Source organism: Equus przewalskii, chromosome X (genome assembly GCF_037783145.1).
Source record: "Equus przewalskii isolate Varuska chromosome X, EquPr2, whole genome shotgun sequence".
Taxonomy (NCBI): domain Eukaryota; kingdom Metazoa; phylum Chordata; class Mammalia; order Perissodactyla; family Equidae; genus Equus; species Equus przewalskii.
Window position 1 is genome coordinate 13,949,168 of NC_091863.1, and position 16,160 is coordinate 13,965,327.

The 16,160-nt window shown below is 34.7% G+C and overlaps 1 protein-coding gene across 2 annotated transcripts in view; it reads right to left on the bottom strand.

Annotated features, from left to right (window-relative positions):
* The window catches only part of SCML2 (Scm polycomb group protein like 2), a 92,409-nt gene that overhangs the window by 2,644 nt on the left and 73,605 nt on the right, over nt 1–16,160 (bottom strand). For both annotated transcript variants that reach the window (XM_070606711.1, XM_070606712.1), the window contains exons 8-14: nt 15,714–15,937; nt 12,648–12,768; nt 10,645–10,848; nt 9,736–9,918; nt 4,611–4,724; nt 3,704–3,943; nt 222–373 (exon numbers count right to left, since the gene is read on the bottom strand). In XM_070606711.1, the coding sequence (XP_070462812.1) occupies nt 222–373; nt 3,704–3,943; nt 4,611–4,724; nt 9,736–9,918; nt 10,645–10,848; nt 12,648–12,768; nt 15,714–15,937 (1,238 nt within the window). The remainder of the gene's footprint in view (nt 1–221; nt 374–3,703; nt 3,944–4,610; nt 4,725–9,735; nt 9,919–10,644; nt 10,849–12,647; nt 12,769–15,713; nt 15,938–16,160) is intronic.

The following is a 16,160-nucleotide window of genomic DNA, read 5'->3' on the forward strand; positions in this document are numbered from 1 at the left end:
TGTAGCATTCTAGGTACCTGGGTACCCATTTAAAGCACAGATCCACCCTCTACCATCTAAGGATCTAATTTTGAGCAAAGTAAGTAACCTTTCTCACATAGGGAAAAATCAGTTGATAGGGTTCCCCCACCATCCACACTAATCAGTATCCATCTGAAGGGCCTGCACAGAGGTCATTCAAAGGCATTACGGCAGGAAAACTGGATCAAAAGATACATTACATGTTGCCTGAAGAGGTCGGCGAGGGGGCTTGATATGTGAGGATCTTTATGCTTCATAAACTGTATCACTTCATCCACAGACCAGGTTGAAGGGTCCTTAGAGAAGCCTTGTTTCAGGACACTGGGGTCAGGTACAGCTATATAACTTGGAGCTTCAATGGGGGGGAAAAAAGACAAATCATACTTGACCTGATCATTATCCTGAAAGAAGAGATGTTAGGTAGGGAGTAATGGTCTCATTCCTGGAACCTTCCGTTAAGTACCCCGGCAAGGACCCAGGACTCCAAGTGTAAAATCCAGTGAAAGCCTAGATGAAGATGACTTGAGGATGGCTACCCAAGAGCATCCCATCTGACCTCCCCCAAACAACAAAAGCAGTTTCAGAAGTCATCATAAAGCTTCAAAGATCACACAACAGACTGAGCAACTGCAGGCCTCTTTGTCCACAGGCAAATGCAGAAAAAGATCCATTACCTGGGTTACATTAAGTTAATCTACACTAACCTATTACTCTCTTACTTTAAGTATTTCAATGAATTTCTCTCAATCTCTCTACTCTTGGTCTGTCTACTTATTTCATTAGCTAAACACAATGAAAAGTGTTTACAGTTTTATAATTGCTTAAATTTACTCACTTTAACCAACGAATTTCAATAACCCCCTCATCTTAGAGAACCAAATTAGTCCTTTTCCCGAATCTCTCTCCTATATTCAATATGGATATTTTTAGCATTATTTTATTCTTTAAATTCCTCTCAGGCTTAGATGCTTATCTGCATTTTGAAGAAAACAAGATTATTTTCTGCTTAGCTAGGTCAGAAGTAACTTTAACATTATACCGAATACTTTTTCAAATTTAATTGCACAGTAATAGATATTTTGGTTGAAGGTTTGTAAGTTTAAAAAAGAAATAACCGAGACATGAAACAGTTTAAGTGCCCAGACTTCAAAAGTTTTATCTGTACTGTTCACTAAGTTGTGCTGAAATTTCTTTGTGTCCAGACAAGTATTCATTTATTCAACCAGAGCGCTCGACTCTCTAAAGTTAGTGTGTAATAACAGAAGTGAGTTTCGTGATTTGCTAGGAAGATCTGTTTCTCTAGCCAAGGACCATCAACACATTTGATCTTTTTGTGTGTGAATCAGCCAAAGGTGTACTTTTTCTTTCCTATCATCTGGGCTCTGGCCATTTTAGGGGCATTGTGAGTATTTACCCAGGGAAAGGGTAAAGTAAAACAGAAGATAAAAGAACTCACAATGGTCAATTTTTTGTGTGTAGATCAGAATTTTATTTTCTTTTCTAATATTGCAACTTTGATGTGAAATAAGAAGTATTTACTAAAATACAGCCTCCTTTCCAGTTGTCTGAGATAAAAATGTTGGTCACATCTACCAAGAAATGCTGCTGTATCAAGTAAAGACTTTTACCCCAAGTAAAAGTGACGGTGATGTAGACCCTGCCATGCTCAAGGCATTCTAATTTAGACAATTTACACAGAAAAGTCTTCTCCTTTAACCCAAGAAAGACTCAATTTAACCTTAAATTATTGGCAAGGTTAATCATACTTCTAAATTATGTTTTTGTAGGATTTCTGGCTTTTGCCATCAGAATCTGGTATAGCTATATCTTGAATAACACGTAACTAGTTTTACAGATAAACTGTATTTAAAGATATGATTTCTGATATGAAACTATAATTTTATATTAAAAATAAAACAATCATAATATAATCTATTTTTAATCTCCTATGGAAAAATAATTTAATTGGGCCCATATCGTCAAAACAATCAGAGAAGGTTGCAAACACTACATTAGTGTTATTCAAATAATTACATGAAAAAACTAATTACGTGAAAAATAAAGTCCAGGCATGCTTTTTTCCTGAATGACTTTGTCTTATACATGCTAGGATATCAATAAATATTTCTGAAATAATTTGACTTTATCCCTAATGGGATTATTAGATTTCTTTCCTGTAATAAAAATCATAATTTGTTTCATTCAAATAATGGGGCAGGGCAGGAGGTTGTGTGAGCATCACTAGCAATCAGGGATGGACTCACCTTTAAGTAAGAGTTCCAATACCTTAAAGAAAATAATAGTAATGACATCTCTAGACAGTTTCCAAGTGAAATGCTTACCTATTCTCTGGAGATGCAGGCAGCACAGGGGTTAAGAGTACAGCCCTGGAGCCAGAATACCTGGCTTCAAGGACTGGCCCAGTCACTTTCTAGCTGGGGGACCTTAGTCAAACGGCTTCTCAGATTTCTCACCTGGAAATGTTTACCAGCACGGACATCTCAAGGAATTCTTGTAAAGATATAATATATAAGGTGATGTAAAATATTACGTGCCTGGCATGTAATATCAAATAGTGATGAAGATGATGACGATTTCTATTACTATTAGTCTTTCTGCTCCTAGGAAGACGAGAAGCTAGCCTTCTCAAGCCCAAATACAGGCTACTTTGGTATGGTAGTGTTAACCATACATTTGGAAGTGAGACATTCAGCATTGGAGGTAACCTTTTAGAGCCTCTTACTGAGAAGGCCTGTCGTCAAAAGCTCATATTTTGTGAAAATACCTAAAACTTCAGGGTACACTACCCCGTTATGGCATAAGCAACTATTTCAGACTCTCTGCAAACAATGTCACTCTAAAAGCAGACAATCTACACAGGGTGGGAGATGGGGGTAATGGCATTAAATGTGTCACAGCCTGTGTGTAGTGCAGTTGCCCGTAGATAATACCCACGATGAAAGGCAAAGGAGTTAGTTGGTTCCTACTTCCATGACTTCTCAACCTTGCCTAGATGCCTACCTAGAGAAAAAGGACAAATACTTATTCCTACCCTCACCTTGCTCCTCCCTCCCCCGACACCCTTAATCCTTAAAAGGGTATAGGGTAGTAGCTATCTTTGCACATGGAAGGCCATTCTGGCTCTTTCCAAATGGCAACAGGATGTTGTCCTGTTTACACGTCATGTCCTCCTGGTGGGTCTGAGGGAATGATTGAGGGTATGGAGAATGGGGAAATGGATGTAGCAACAGGATGCCAGAGCCCAGATCTTGGAGCCACACACAGGCTGGGGCCAGGAAAGGTCTCGAAAGAGACAAGGAAGAGAGTACATCAGAAAGGAGCAGGAGTGCATCTTTCCAGGCCTCAGAATCAAGAGAGATTTGTGGGTCCAGACAGTACCCAAGGAAATGAAAATTATAATGGATCAAGAACCACTAATCTGAGAAGTCTCTATCAGACACATGGTCAGTGATCCAGATCCCCAGAGAGAGTTCTATGATGCCATGAGGATTGGAGCATCTGTAGCGGCTTGGCCCTGACAGTGACGTGAAGGGGAGGACTTGACCTCCTCAATTTTGGCACTCTCTCCAATGTGATACACTCTCAGGGGATGTTGTTGGGCATGGAAACCTTAAGGGGAAAGACAAACACATTGGTTGAGAATCACTGCTTTTGTATATACCTTCACTTTTCTTCTCCATTTGGAATGTAACTTCAGGGGGACTGCTCTTGGGAGGTGATTTGGTCCCTATGAATGCTGAACTTGAGGTGCCTGGCACACTTTGAGAAAAATTCCTGGTGACTGTGGTATGAGGGCTTATAGGATTTCCGCTGGCAGGACTCAAAGAACTTGCTGGATTAGGTGATGAATTCTTGGAATCTTCAGGAAGCTTCTCCTCTTGGGGCATGCCATCTCCCTCTTCTACAAGAAAAAAGACAAAGACAATTATCCTCAACAGACTTATAGCTCAAATACTACAAAAGGTCAAAAATCTCTAATCTCCAACAACAGTTCATTTAAGCCATGCTATACTGAACCACAAACCTCTAACACAAAGTATATGGCCATCCCCTTCTTGGCGTTTATAGTAATGGACACTGTCCTGAAATCCAAACTGATTCTATACCATCACCTATATTTCTCATGGCAACTATCCCTTGCCAGTCTTGCCACCAAGGCTGTGAACACCTCACTAAAGCATTCATTTTTAGGAATGTAGTTCTTTACAACTATTTGTTATAATACGATCACACAGTTGGTTTCTAACATTTGCTTACTACTTGGGCACTTAAAACTTACACTAGAGAAAGGTACTAAGTTTTTCTATTCCTCTATCAGCTTTTAGCAATACAAAGCTGAATAGAAAATGTTACTATAATTGTTTCTTTTTAATCTAAGGAGAAAGGACAACTTTGCACTTCTGAAGAGAATGAAGTGCTCAACAAAGCTGCCAAAATAGTAGACTAATTGCCAAACTCATTTGGGCAAATACACTCCCTCTATCCACACCCCCAGCACTCAAGAGCATACATAAATCGTAGCAGAGTTACTTTTCTTCCCAATCCCGGGATGTGTAAATACTATTTACCTTTAGAGGCATGCACAATTGTTTTGGGCAACTTAGGAGAGAGAGGAACTACATAAGGTAGAAGTTCCTGAGAAGGTCGTTTGGTGCTTTGCTTTTCTGTTATGTCTTCTTCCACTGTGTTCAAAAAACAACAAAGGTGGCTGTCATAACTAATTAATATGCTCAAGCATTTTCATATCATCAGGAAAAAGACTTGTTTCTAAATCATTTGCCTACTATAACTTTGTCAAAAATTTATCAACTGATTGTTTATGAACAACGTGTTCACTTCATCCTATTAAACAATTCAGTGACATCACATTCAAGAGTTAAATGCATTATATCTAGGCTTCATTTACTCTAGGGCCATCACATTTCTCTAAATATCTCAGGAAGCAGTCAGGCAACCTATTATAATGTGTCTAAAAAGGCGTGGAAAAATTGCTTCCATGAGCAAGAAAAGTTACGAATTCAGAGAACTTGAGGAGAAGATAGGGTACAATAAACACTCCATTTTATAGGCCACAATCTTGGCCTAGGGCTACCCTTACAACAACTCTACCACTTATCATTTAACCAAATGCATTTCTACCTAAAGGATCACTCTTTAAGACATGATCCTGAAAGTAAAGACATCTCAAATTATCAATTACACTCTAAATATCAATCAATATCTTCATTTAACCTCCAAATAAAAGAAAAAATAAAGTATAATAGCAACCTAAAAAGTCTCATAATAGACCTCTAGAAAGAAGAAAGACTGCAATGAGAAAGTACCAAAGTCAAACTCATCTGGTTCAAAATGGCTAGGGGCCAGGCATGCCTCTCAAAATCACCTGATGAGCAATCTTCAGCCACCGAGTTACTGAATGATTACGAATGAGTCTAAGAGAGCTCTTACCACTTGATTTATTTTTAATCATGGACTACAAAACCAACAGGCAAAACATATTTCAGTGAATGACAAATATTGCTACATTTAGGATATTTAAACTCTAAGGAAAGAAATAATTAACTTTTTTTATATCCATTTAATGATACAGAAAATTCGAATACTAAAGTACAGTTTTCCATAGATATTTGTTTACCTCAAAATCTTAGCAAGATCAGAAAAGTCTTTACTTATCTTTTACTTGTAATAGTCTAATGCTTTCTTTACGAAAAGTTTATGAAGCTGGTGTATGGTCTACTATCTGGGGCTGATACAAACATAAAATTGACTCTTGACTTCTGCGTCTAGGTATCGTAGTAAGCTCAGGCATGAAACTTTTCCTGCAGAGATAACTAGAAAAACCCAGGTAATTTACAAAGTATTTTAAAAGTCATTATAGAGAGGCACTTCCAGGATGACTGATTAAGGACCTCCAAAAATCCACTCCTCCATTAAAAAAAAATGAAAACACTGGCAAAATTAACTTTTTCAAGACTCTGGACATTAACTAAAGGCTTACAACAATCCAAGAAGTGTTATTCAAGAAAAATGGCTGAATCTCAGAAAGAACAGCAAATTCTATGGCATTTTAGCTTCCCTAATATTGTCTCTAATCTTTCACTTCCTGCTGACCTTAAGGCTATGCACAAAGTAGACTTGTAATCTGCCTCCTGGAGTGTTCAAGGTGAGGTTCCAACACACAGAGAAATCCGTGGCAAAGGCACGGGGACATACTGGTTCCAGGCATTTAATGGAATCCCTGTCCAATCATTAGCTGACCACTAAGCTAACTGAGGAGACTTCAGTGGCCATATATGACAAAACCAGCCCAGGAAAAGTCATTAAATTAGTCCAGAAAAATCACTAAATAAACAAACAGCAACAGCAACAACAATAAACCCTAGGGAGGAGGAGAGAATCTGATTTCCAGAGCTGCTGTATTATATTATTTTAAGATGCCCAGTTTTCAATTAAAAAATTAGGAGACACTATGTCTAAAGAACTAAAGGCAAGGATGAGAACAATGTCACAGCAAATAGAGACTATCAATAAAGTGATAAAAATTACAAAAAAGAATCAAATATAAATTCAAGACTTGAAAAGTATAATAAATGAAATGAAAAATTCACCAGAGGGGCTCAACAGATTTGAACTAGCAGAAGAAAGAATCAAATTTAAAGAAAGTCAACTGAGATTATATAGTCTGAGGAACAGAAAGAAAAAAGAATGAGGAAAAATGAACAGACCTCAGAGACCTGTGGGACAACATCAAACATACCAAAATACACATAAATGGGAGAGTACCAGAAGGAGAGGAAACAGAGAAAGGGGTAGAAAGAATATTGGAAGAAATAATGGCTAAAGCTTCCCAAATCTGATGAAAAATGTTAGTCTGCATATCTGAAAAGCTCAACAATCTCCAATGAGGATAAACTCAAAGATTTCTACACCTAGGAAAAACAGTCAAACTGTCAAAAGCAAAAGACAAAGACAATCTTGAAATCAGCAAGAGAAAAGCAAATCATTACATACAAGAGATCCTCAGTTAGATTAGCAACTGACTTCTCATCAGAAACTAGAGGCTAGAAGTGAGATGATATATTCAAACTGCTGAAACAAAAATATGGTAGAACAAGTTAGCAAAACTAACCTTTAAAAAATGAAGTAGAAAATAACAAATTCTCCATAAGCAAAAACAGAGAATTCCTCACTTCCAGAGCTATCCTACAAGAAATACTAAGGGAACTCCTTCAAGTTGAAATGAAAGGACACTAAACAGTTACTCAAATCCACATAAAAAAAAAAACAGTACCAGTAAATATATTTGTGTTTATAATTCTTTTCTTCTCCTTTCTCATTTAAAAGACAACTACATAAAGTAATAATTATAAAATTGTATTTAGGGGCTTAAAATATATAAAATATAATATGTATGACAATAATAACACAAAGAAGGGGGCAGGGAACAGAACTATACTAGAGCAAAGCTTTTGTATAACATTAAAATTAAGCTGGGGGGCCAGCCTGGTGGCACAGCAGTTAAGTGCACACGTTCTGCTTCAGTGGCCCGGGGTTCACCGGTTCAGATCCCGGATGCGGACATGGCACCACTTGGCAAGTCATGCTATGGTAGGCGTCCCACATATAAACTAGAGGAAGATGGGCACAGGTGTTAGCTTAGGGCCAGTCTTCCTCAGCAAAAAGAGGATTGGCAGCAGATGTTAGCTCAGGGCTTATCTTCCTCAAAAAAAAAAAAAAATTAAGCTGGTATTAATTCAAACTGGAATATTTTAAATTAAGATGTAAATTGTAATCCCCAAGGTAAATACTACGAAAACAACTCAAAAACCATAGTAAAAGGAACAACAAGGGAATCAGAATGGTATACAAGAAAAGATCTGTTTAAAACAAAAGAAGGCAGCAATAGAGGAAAAGAAGACAAAAAAATGTAAGATACAGAAAATAGCAAAATGATAGATATAAATCCTACCTTATCAGCAATTATATTAAATGTACATGAAATAAATACTCCAGTAAAACATCAGATTGGCAGAATGATGGACTGAAAAAAAATTTCCAATTACATACTTACCACAAAAGACACACTTTAAATTCAAATACACAAATAGGTTGAAAGTAAACAGATGGAAAAAAATATACCATACAAACACTACTTATAAGAGAACTACAATAGCTATACTAATATCAGACAAAATAGACTTTAAGAAAATCCTAAGGAATGCACACACATACAAAAATCCCAATAAGAACTAATAAATGAATTCAGCAAGATTATAGAATACGAGATTAATATACAAAAATTAATTGTATTTCTATATACTTGCAATGAACAATCCAAAAACTAAATTAAAATGATTCCATTTACAATAGCATTAAGAAGAATGAAATGTTTAGGGATGAATTTATTAAAGGAAGCGCCAGATGTGTTCTCTGAAAACTACAAAACATTGTGAAATAAATTAAAGAAGACCTTAATAAATGGAAAAACATCCCATGTTAATGGGCTGGAAGCCTCAATATTGTTAAGATGGCAATAAATCCCCAAACTGATCGACAGATTCAACACAATCCCTATTAAAATCTCAGCTGGCTTCTTTGCAGAAACTGACGAACTGATCCTAAAAGTTTATGTGCAAATGCAGGGGAACCAGAATAGCCAAAACAATCTTGAAAAAGGAGAACAAAGTTGGAAAACTCATACTTCCCAACTTCAAAACTTACTACAAAAAGCTACGGGACTCAAGATAGTGTGGTACTGCCATGAAGATAGACATATAGATCAATGAAATAGAATTGAAAAGTCCAGAAATAAACCCATATATTCATAGTCAACTGATTTTTGACAAGGGTACCAAGACAAGTCAATAGGAAAAGAGCAGTCTTTTCAACAAATGGTGCTGGGACAACTAGATATCCACATGTGAAAGAATGAAATTGGACCCCTACCTCACAACATACAGAAAAATTAATTCAAAATAGATCAACGACCTAAATATAATAGCTGAAACTATAAAATTCTTAGGAGAAAACATAGGAGTAAATCTTTGTGAATTTGTATTAAGCAATGTTTTCTTAGATATGACACCAAAAGTACAAGAAATAAAAGAAAAAACAGATAAATTGAATTCCATCAAAATTAAAAATTTTTGTGCTTCAAAGAACACGATCAAGAAAGTAAAAAGACAAACTACAGAACTGGGGAAATATATGCAAAGCATATATCTGATGTAGAACTTGTATCTAGAATGTATAAAGAACTCTTTATATATAACAAATACAAATACATATGTGTATAATAAATATATATTTCTATATAATCAAAGGATAAAGAATCTGGTTAAAAATGGGCAAAGGATTTGAACAGACATTCCTCCAAAGAGGATATACAAATAACCAATAAGCACATGAAAAGATGCTCAACAACATCAGCTATTAGGGAAATGCAAATCAAACCACAATGAGATATCTTTCAGGTTTTGACCCTCAAGATCATTATGAATACAACAAGAAATTACTTTCCCACTTTAAATGCACAAAAACTATATATTATACATGTCTAATTAGTTCACTGGGGCTAATAAGTTTACTTTGAGGAAGACACAAGGAAAAACTGAATTACACAAGATTCTCAAGTTAATTATAAAATGTAATATAAAATAGAAGCATGGTATAGAATTTTATATTTTCTCTCACCTGATTTATTTTTATCACCCTCTGCAGGAGTACTAGTATTACCTCTGTAAGAGCTAAAAGGCTGGCTACTCAAAAGATTCTCACACTGCAGGCTGTGGCACAAGGTCTCCAGAAAGCGAAGAGCAAATGATGCACTGTTCACTGGAGGGAGCTGGATGGAATGAGTTTCCCCATCAAAGGAGGCTATTGGGGGAGAAAAAGATGCCAAAGTCACATCATAGAAAGATGGGAACTACAACATCAACAAAAAAGCCATCAATTTAGGAAATGTATCATAAGTCTGATTTGCGGTTTTTGTAATTTATAAAGAAACAATCTTAAATTATAAAAATTCCTCTCATTCAAACACAATAGCTTGTACTGATAAAAGCATTCTCATTTAAAAATATTCATAAAGTAAACAACAACAACAACAGAAACCCACTGATCAGTAACACTTCCTGCTATTCCAAACATTTCATGGGTACAAATGTTGTAGTATCTGATCATATAATCATGAAAGCCAGCTGTATCTTATCTCTTAATCACTTCTTGAGTCATACTTTTATTTAGAGCATCAGTCTGTTTTCTAAAAAAATTAAAATATATTATCAACCAAGGTACTTTGTCTATAGTAAGCTTAATAGAGCATGTAAAAGGAAAGAGCTGTACATTTTACCTCAATTTACAGTATTACTCTGACATTATTTATCTATTTTGAAACTAAGTTAAACTTTCCAAACCAGGGATAAAAGTCTATAAATACATAATAATTAAAAATATTCTATTATAGCAATATTATAAATCTTTTAATATAATAAAGGATTAAATATTACAAAATAATCTGTATTATATAAAATCCTTGCCGAGTTCTCAAAACCTAAAATCAAATTTGGAAAGAAAGCTGAATAAAGGATTAGATGAGCATACCAGTTATCACTTCTCCTCCACGATGATCTGGCTTAAGGAATCCAAAAACAGTCTTACTTTGAAAGGCACAATCCACACAGGCCTGCACGGTCCGCCGGAGCACCACATTCACAGGGCCCGGGCCAAAGTGGTCAGGCAGCTGCTGGATTTTCTTTTGATCCAGGTGAGGGCCAGAGTTTCCATGTTTGTTTACATAGACACACACTTGAAGAAAAATGTGTACACAGATATAACAAACAATGAGATCGGTTAAAAGAAACACAAACATTACACAATCAATTATTATATCCCACTACCCACACTTCACTCAAAGAGAATCTAAATATAGTTAATACCAATAATCATTTCTGCTACCTAAAAATAGGTATGTAAATATATTTTCACATTTGTGTAAAGATATTAAACCTGGAAAGAAATAATACAAATGCTTATTCAGTTTTCTAGAATTTTGCCCAAACTGACTATAATAAAACTATAGAAGTTTTAGTAGCATCACAAAACAATTCTTTCCCACATTCCCACATTAGACAAAATGATATAAAGATAAGTAAATATTCTTGCTTTTTAACTATATAAATAGTATAAGAACTTTCTTTCAAAACTGGTCATGCTACTACACTCCTTTATGGATTGAATTTATTTTAAATCACCAATATTGCACCTTCACTATATTTTCTAAGGTAACCAAATAATTTAAGATATATGTCACAGTAAGTTCTCACAATCTAGAGAAATTTTTCCAATAATTTTAAGAAAATAAAAATGTTCTTTATATACATGCCAAGGTTCCCTGAAAATTTAAAAATCAACACTTTCCTTAGTATAAGAGCATATGACTTAGAAGAAAATCATCTATAATCACACAAATGTCAAGTTTCCATAAGACTTCTTCATTGAGAATCAACAAATACAAATCAACATACAATGTAACATATGAGGGTACATTATTACCAAACATAAAATATACTGCCCCCCAAATCAACAAATACATTATTTTTATCCATTATTTAATTTATATTGGAAAATTTTCATATATTCACAATCTATATTTAGGACAATAAAAACTCACTATTCTCACTTTCATTATGTTAAAATATATGATATTCAACTTTGTGGTAAGAGCCAGAGGAAGGGTGGACTCTGTCACAGAAATGAAACGGCTATTAAAAACTTAACCCTATGGTGCTGACAGCATGGACAAAGTTGTACTGAACACAAATGAAGCTAAACAAGGATTTCAATGTTATACCTCCTTAGCCTTATATTCATTTAGCTAGTTTCTCCTGCTAATGGACTAAAAATCAGAAATAATAAACTGACAAAATGAGGTATGTTACAGTAATCATTTAAAGTGATTTCTATTTCAAAAAACTAAATTAAAATTTCTTTTTAGTCGGGGAAGAACAACTAGGGGAAGAAGTCCAGGAAACAGAAGAGTATAAGGGAGATAACTAAGGATCTAGAAGAGGAAGTAATAGAACATTGTTTAAAAAATAGAAAAGGAATGAGGAAATGTGCAGGAGATGACAAAATGGATTGATTAGTCTGGGTCTGTGTCATTTCATACTCTTCACATAGCAGAGAACAATTTAAAGTTATCATGCCCCTTGAGAGGCAAGAATTTGTCAAGGCTTTAAAAAGGCATTAAAAAAAGGTTTGAGGTAGCTCTAAAAATATATACATGACAAAGAGACAAACTGTAAAATGAGATAAAAGGAAAACATGAATAGATTTGACAATAATGTAAATTTTATAAATCTTACTAAGATGAATAAAATACTTTAAGGGTACTGAATTTTCAAGTGATTCATGTATTTAAACAGACTATTTTTCCTTAACATCAAAATGAACAACCAGAATTTCAAAATACTTTAATATAAAAAATACTAAATGTTTATAACGATCTTTTTTCTCTTATTTTATTTTCAGGACTTCAAAGTCACTGAAAATAATACAGAATAAAAGATTAGTAATTTTATACTCTTTTAAAAGTACTAATTTACCTGTAGACATCACTATTTTAGATGTCCCAGGAGTGGTATCCTTATATGAAAGGCCACGGTTTCTGGTCAAAAAACTTATAGAAGCTGAAGATGTGGAACACACCACAGGAAAACATTTTTCCTGTTAAAAAAAAAGAACACAAGTACACATTACCCTTTAAAAAAATTCCTAGATGAGGAGGTCAGAAAATTATTGGCATCACTGGTTCACAAATGATCAGTTGTCAGAAATCCTCAGGAGTGGAAACCCTGTGTCTGTCATGAACTACAGTACTTTCCAAACTGTGCTCCTCAGAGGGGCCCATGAGGGGACAAGTGGGAGAGGAAGAGACCAAGAGGCTGGGATTCCCAGCACTAGCCCTGCTCCAATTGGTCACACCTTAGCCAAAATAGTTCACTCCATAAAACTTGTTTTATTTTTTTGAGGTTCCCTGTAAGACAAGTGTTTTCACATCGCTAAAGAAAAGTCTGTAAACCTAATCGAGCAACACATCAAATTGGGGTAGGCAACCTCAAAAAGGCAGAGGACAGAGTTGGTCTTTAGAAAGCAGTCACTCATCCGGTTTTTACTGTATCTAACCAGCATTTCTCCACATTACATATGATATTTTTGACCAAATTACAAGTAGCTTGCTAAAGTCCATACAAAATTATGCTTATTGTATATAAGAACCAAATGTCTTCTGGACATTGTTAACCATCACTAATATTTTGTTTATTTTAGGTCAACTCTTGGGGTTTTCTTGGAGTAACGTGCAAACACAGCTCGCAAATATCAGAGAAGGGGCTCTTGCGCCTAGAAAAGGTAATAACAGAGGATATTTAAAAGGCAGGGACAAAGGAAGAAAAAATAAGATAACATTCAACATTGTTGGGTTTTTCTTTATTAGTTTAAATTAATGACTGTTATTTGAGTTCATAGTATTCTAGTAAATCATATTTTTTTAAAGTACTGAATTACAAACACTGTGTTGATATGTTCTCATTCTTTCAGTAGTTAAAAAATCTGAAATCCAAATCCTTTGACTTAAGACATACCAAGATAGTATGTTTGCATTAACATTGTAAATTGAATAAAGGTACATTTATTTGGAAAATGTGCTCCTATACCTCTAGAATCCTTAAGGGGAGGAAGAAAATAGTTGACAGAAGAAAGAGTCTATTGCAAGAATAATTCTTACTCTACTTCAAAGACTTTCTCAATAACTAAACTATGACATGGCAGTATTGAAACAGGGATATAGGTAACTGCATGAGAATCTTCATCTTTTCATGATGAAATAAGGAAGCTGGAGAAGATAAAGGTGAATTAAAATGCTTCCTTTGAAACAAAAAATAGTTTCTTACAAAAAAATTACAGTATCTGCCCCTTGCCCCTCCTTACCACCATATAAACATCATTTTCAAAACAATCTCTTCAAAATTGTCAAGTTAGCATTGGAATTATTTGAAAATAAAAGAATCAAGAGAAACTTTTTGGAGTTATCTTATATCTTCACCATTATACCAACTTATCACAAAGACTTTTTTCAGTAGTCAAATTCCATCTGCTAACGATTCACATTAGAATAATGTGCATATTTTATTTTTTCAATGTTTATGATTTTATATTTGAAATATATTCAGTTTTATTGACTTTTGATTTTTATTTTATAAATTTTGAATGCTTTTTAATAAAAATATCAGTATTAATATAAGTATTTTTAAATCAAAGGGTACTGTCATTTTGCTCCATATTGCAAACATTAGTTGAAACAAAACAGAAGTGTTTCATATATTGATATCAGATGGCTGAACGCAGAAATGTTTAAAGTAATACTGCTGAAATTTAATTCAGTTCTAATAGATCTAGGAAGACTCTGTGTCTTTAAATGTAGAGCGTATCTCTTGTAGACAGGATATATTTGAGTCTTTTTAAAAATCCATTTTAATAATCTGTCTTGTAATTGGAGAGTTTAGTCCACTAACTTTTAAAGTAATTATTAATATGTTTGGGCCTGGGTCTACCATTTTATTATTTACTTTCTGTTTGTCTCCTCTGTATTTTGTTCTTCTCTTCCTCCTTTCCTGTCTATTTTTTGGACTACCTGAATATCCCTTAGAATTCCATTTTAATTTTCCTACTGGCTTTTTAGCTATACTTCCTTGCAGTTGTGTTTTTACGTTATGCCCTGGGGATTACAATGTACAATCCACATAAAGTTAATATTGTACTACTTAACATAAAATGTTGAACCCTTGCAATGATACAAATCCATATCCCCACCCAAGCCTTTATAACTGTTTTAGGTATTACATCTACATATGTTATAAACTCCCCAAGACTATAATTATTGCTTTAAATAGTCACATTATTATAAAGAAATTAAGAGGAAAAAGGCAAAAAAAAAAAGTCACTTGCATTTACCCAGAGATAAACTTCCTTCAGCATTTCTTATAGTGCTTGTCTGCCAGTGACGAATTCTCTTAGTATGCTTTTATCTGAAAATGTTCACCTTCATTCTTGAGGAGTATTTTTGCCAGATATAGAATTTTGTATAACACCCCTCCCTCCTGGTGCACTCCCCACCACCAGAGTCTGCCTGCTTCCATTCACTCTCCAGTGTCTTCAGGTAGCTACTTTTTCTATAGTTTCCAGGTTTTAGAGTTGTTTTCTTTGGGGAAGTCAGTTAGGTAGGATGTGACTCTAGCATCACTGAATTTTCACACTGATTCCCCTTTCTCCCAAGTTTATTGAGGTATAATTTATGTACAGAAAAATTCATTTCGCATTGATTTTTAAAGTCTACTGAGTTTTAAATAAACTGGCCTGAACATAAATACACCCACACAGTACTACTTCCAATGTGGTTCTGACGACGCTAAACACTATTCAGAGTTTTAAGTTTACCCAAGAAAAGAAATACCAATTTCGATGGCTATGTAGGCTTTAAAGAGCCTAATATACTCTTCTTAGTACATTCCTAAAAGGCCTCATCATACTCTTAGTAAATCCTAAGCTGTATGTTATAAATAATAAGGCACTACAGAGACCTATAATACAAATCAGTAGGAGATACAACTAACCTTTCTTCCTGAATTTGGGCCTTTTTTCCTTGGTGTGAGATTTTTAACAGAACTTCCCTTCTTGGGGACTGAAGTATGTCCAGGTGGTTTAGTACGACCTGATTTCTTGATCTGCTGTGTTGGTAAGATTACAGCAGTTTTCTGTGGAGACTGCATTGAACTCTGGGCTGCTTCAGAAGGGGAAGGCTGTGTTTTTGGTTTTGCTATATTCTTTGTAATGGGAACTGAGAAAAAAAAAAACAACAAAAATAAAATTAAGTAAATCACATAATTAAGGTATTGTCTTATGACTCAAAAGAAATTTAACTCAATCTTTAAAAACATTCCAAAGCCTACTCATTGAAAACCACTTACAATAAAGGCAGCATTTAAAATGAAGTTTTAGGTATTTAAGATTTCAGATTATCGGGAAATAGTGTAATTCTCCAGAAAAAATAGAGAGGCTTT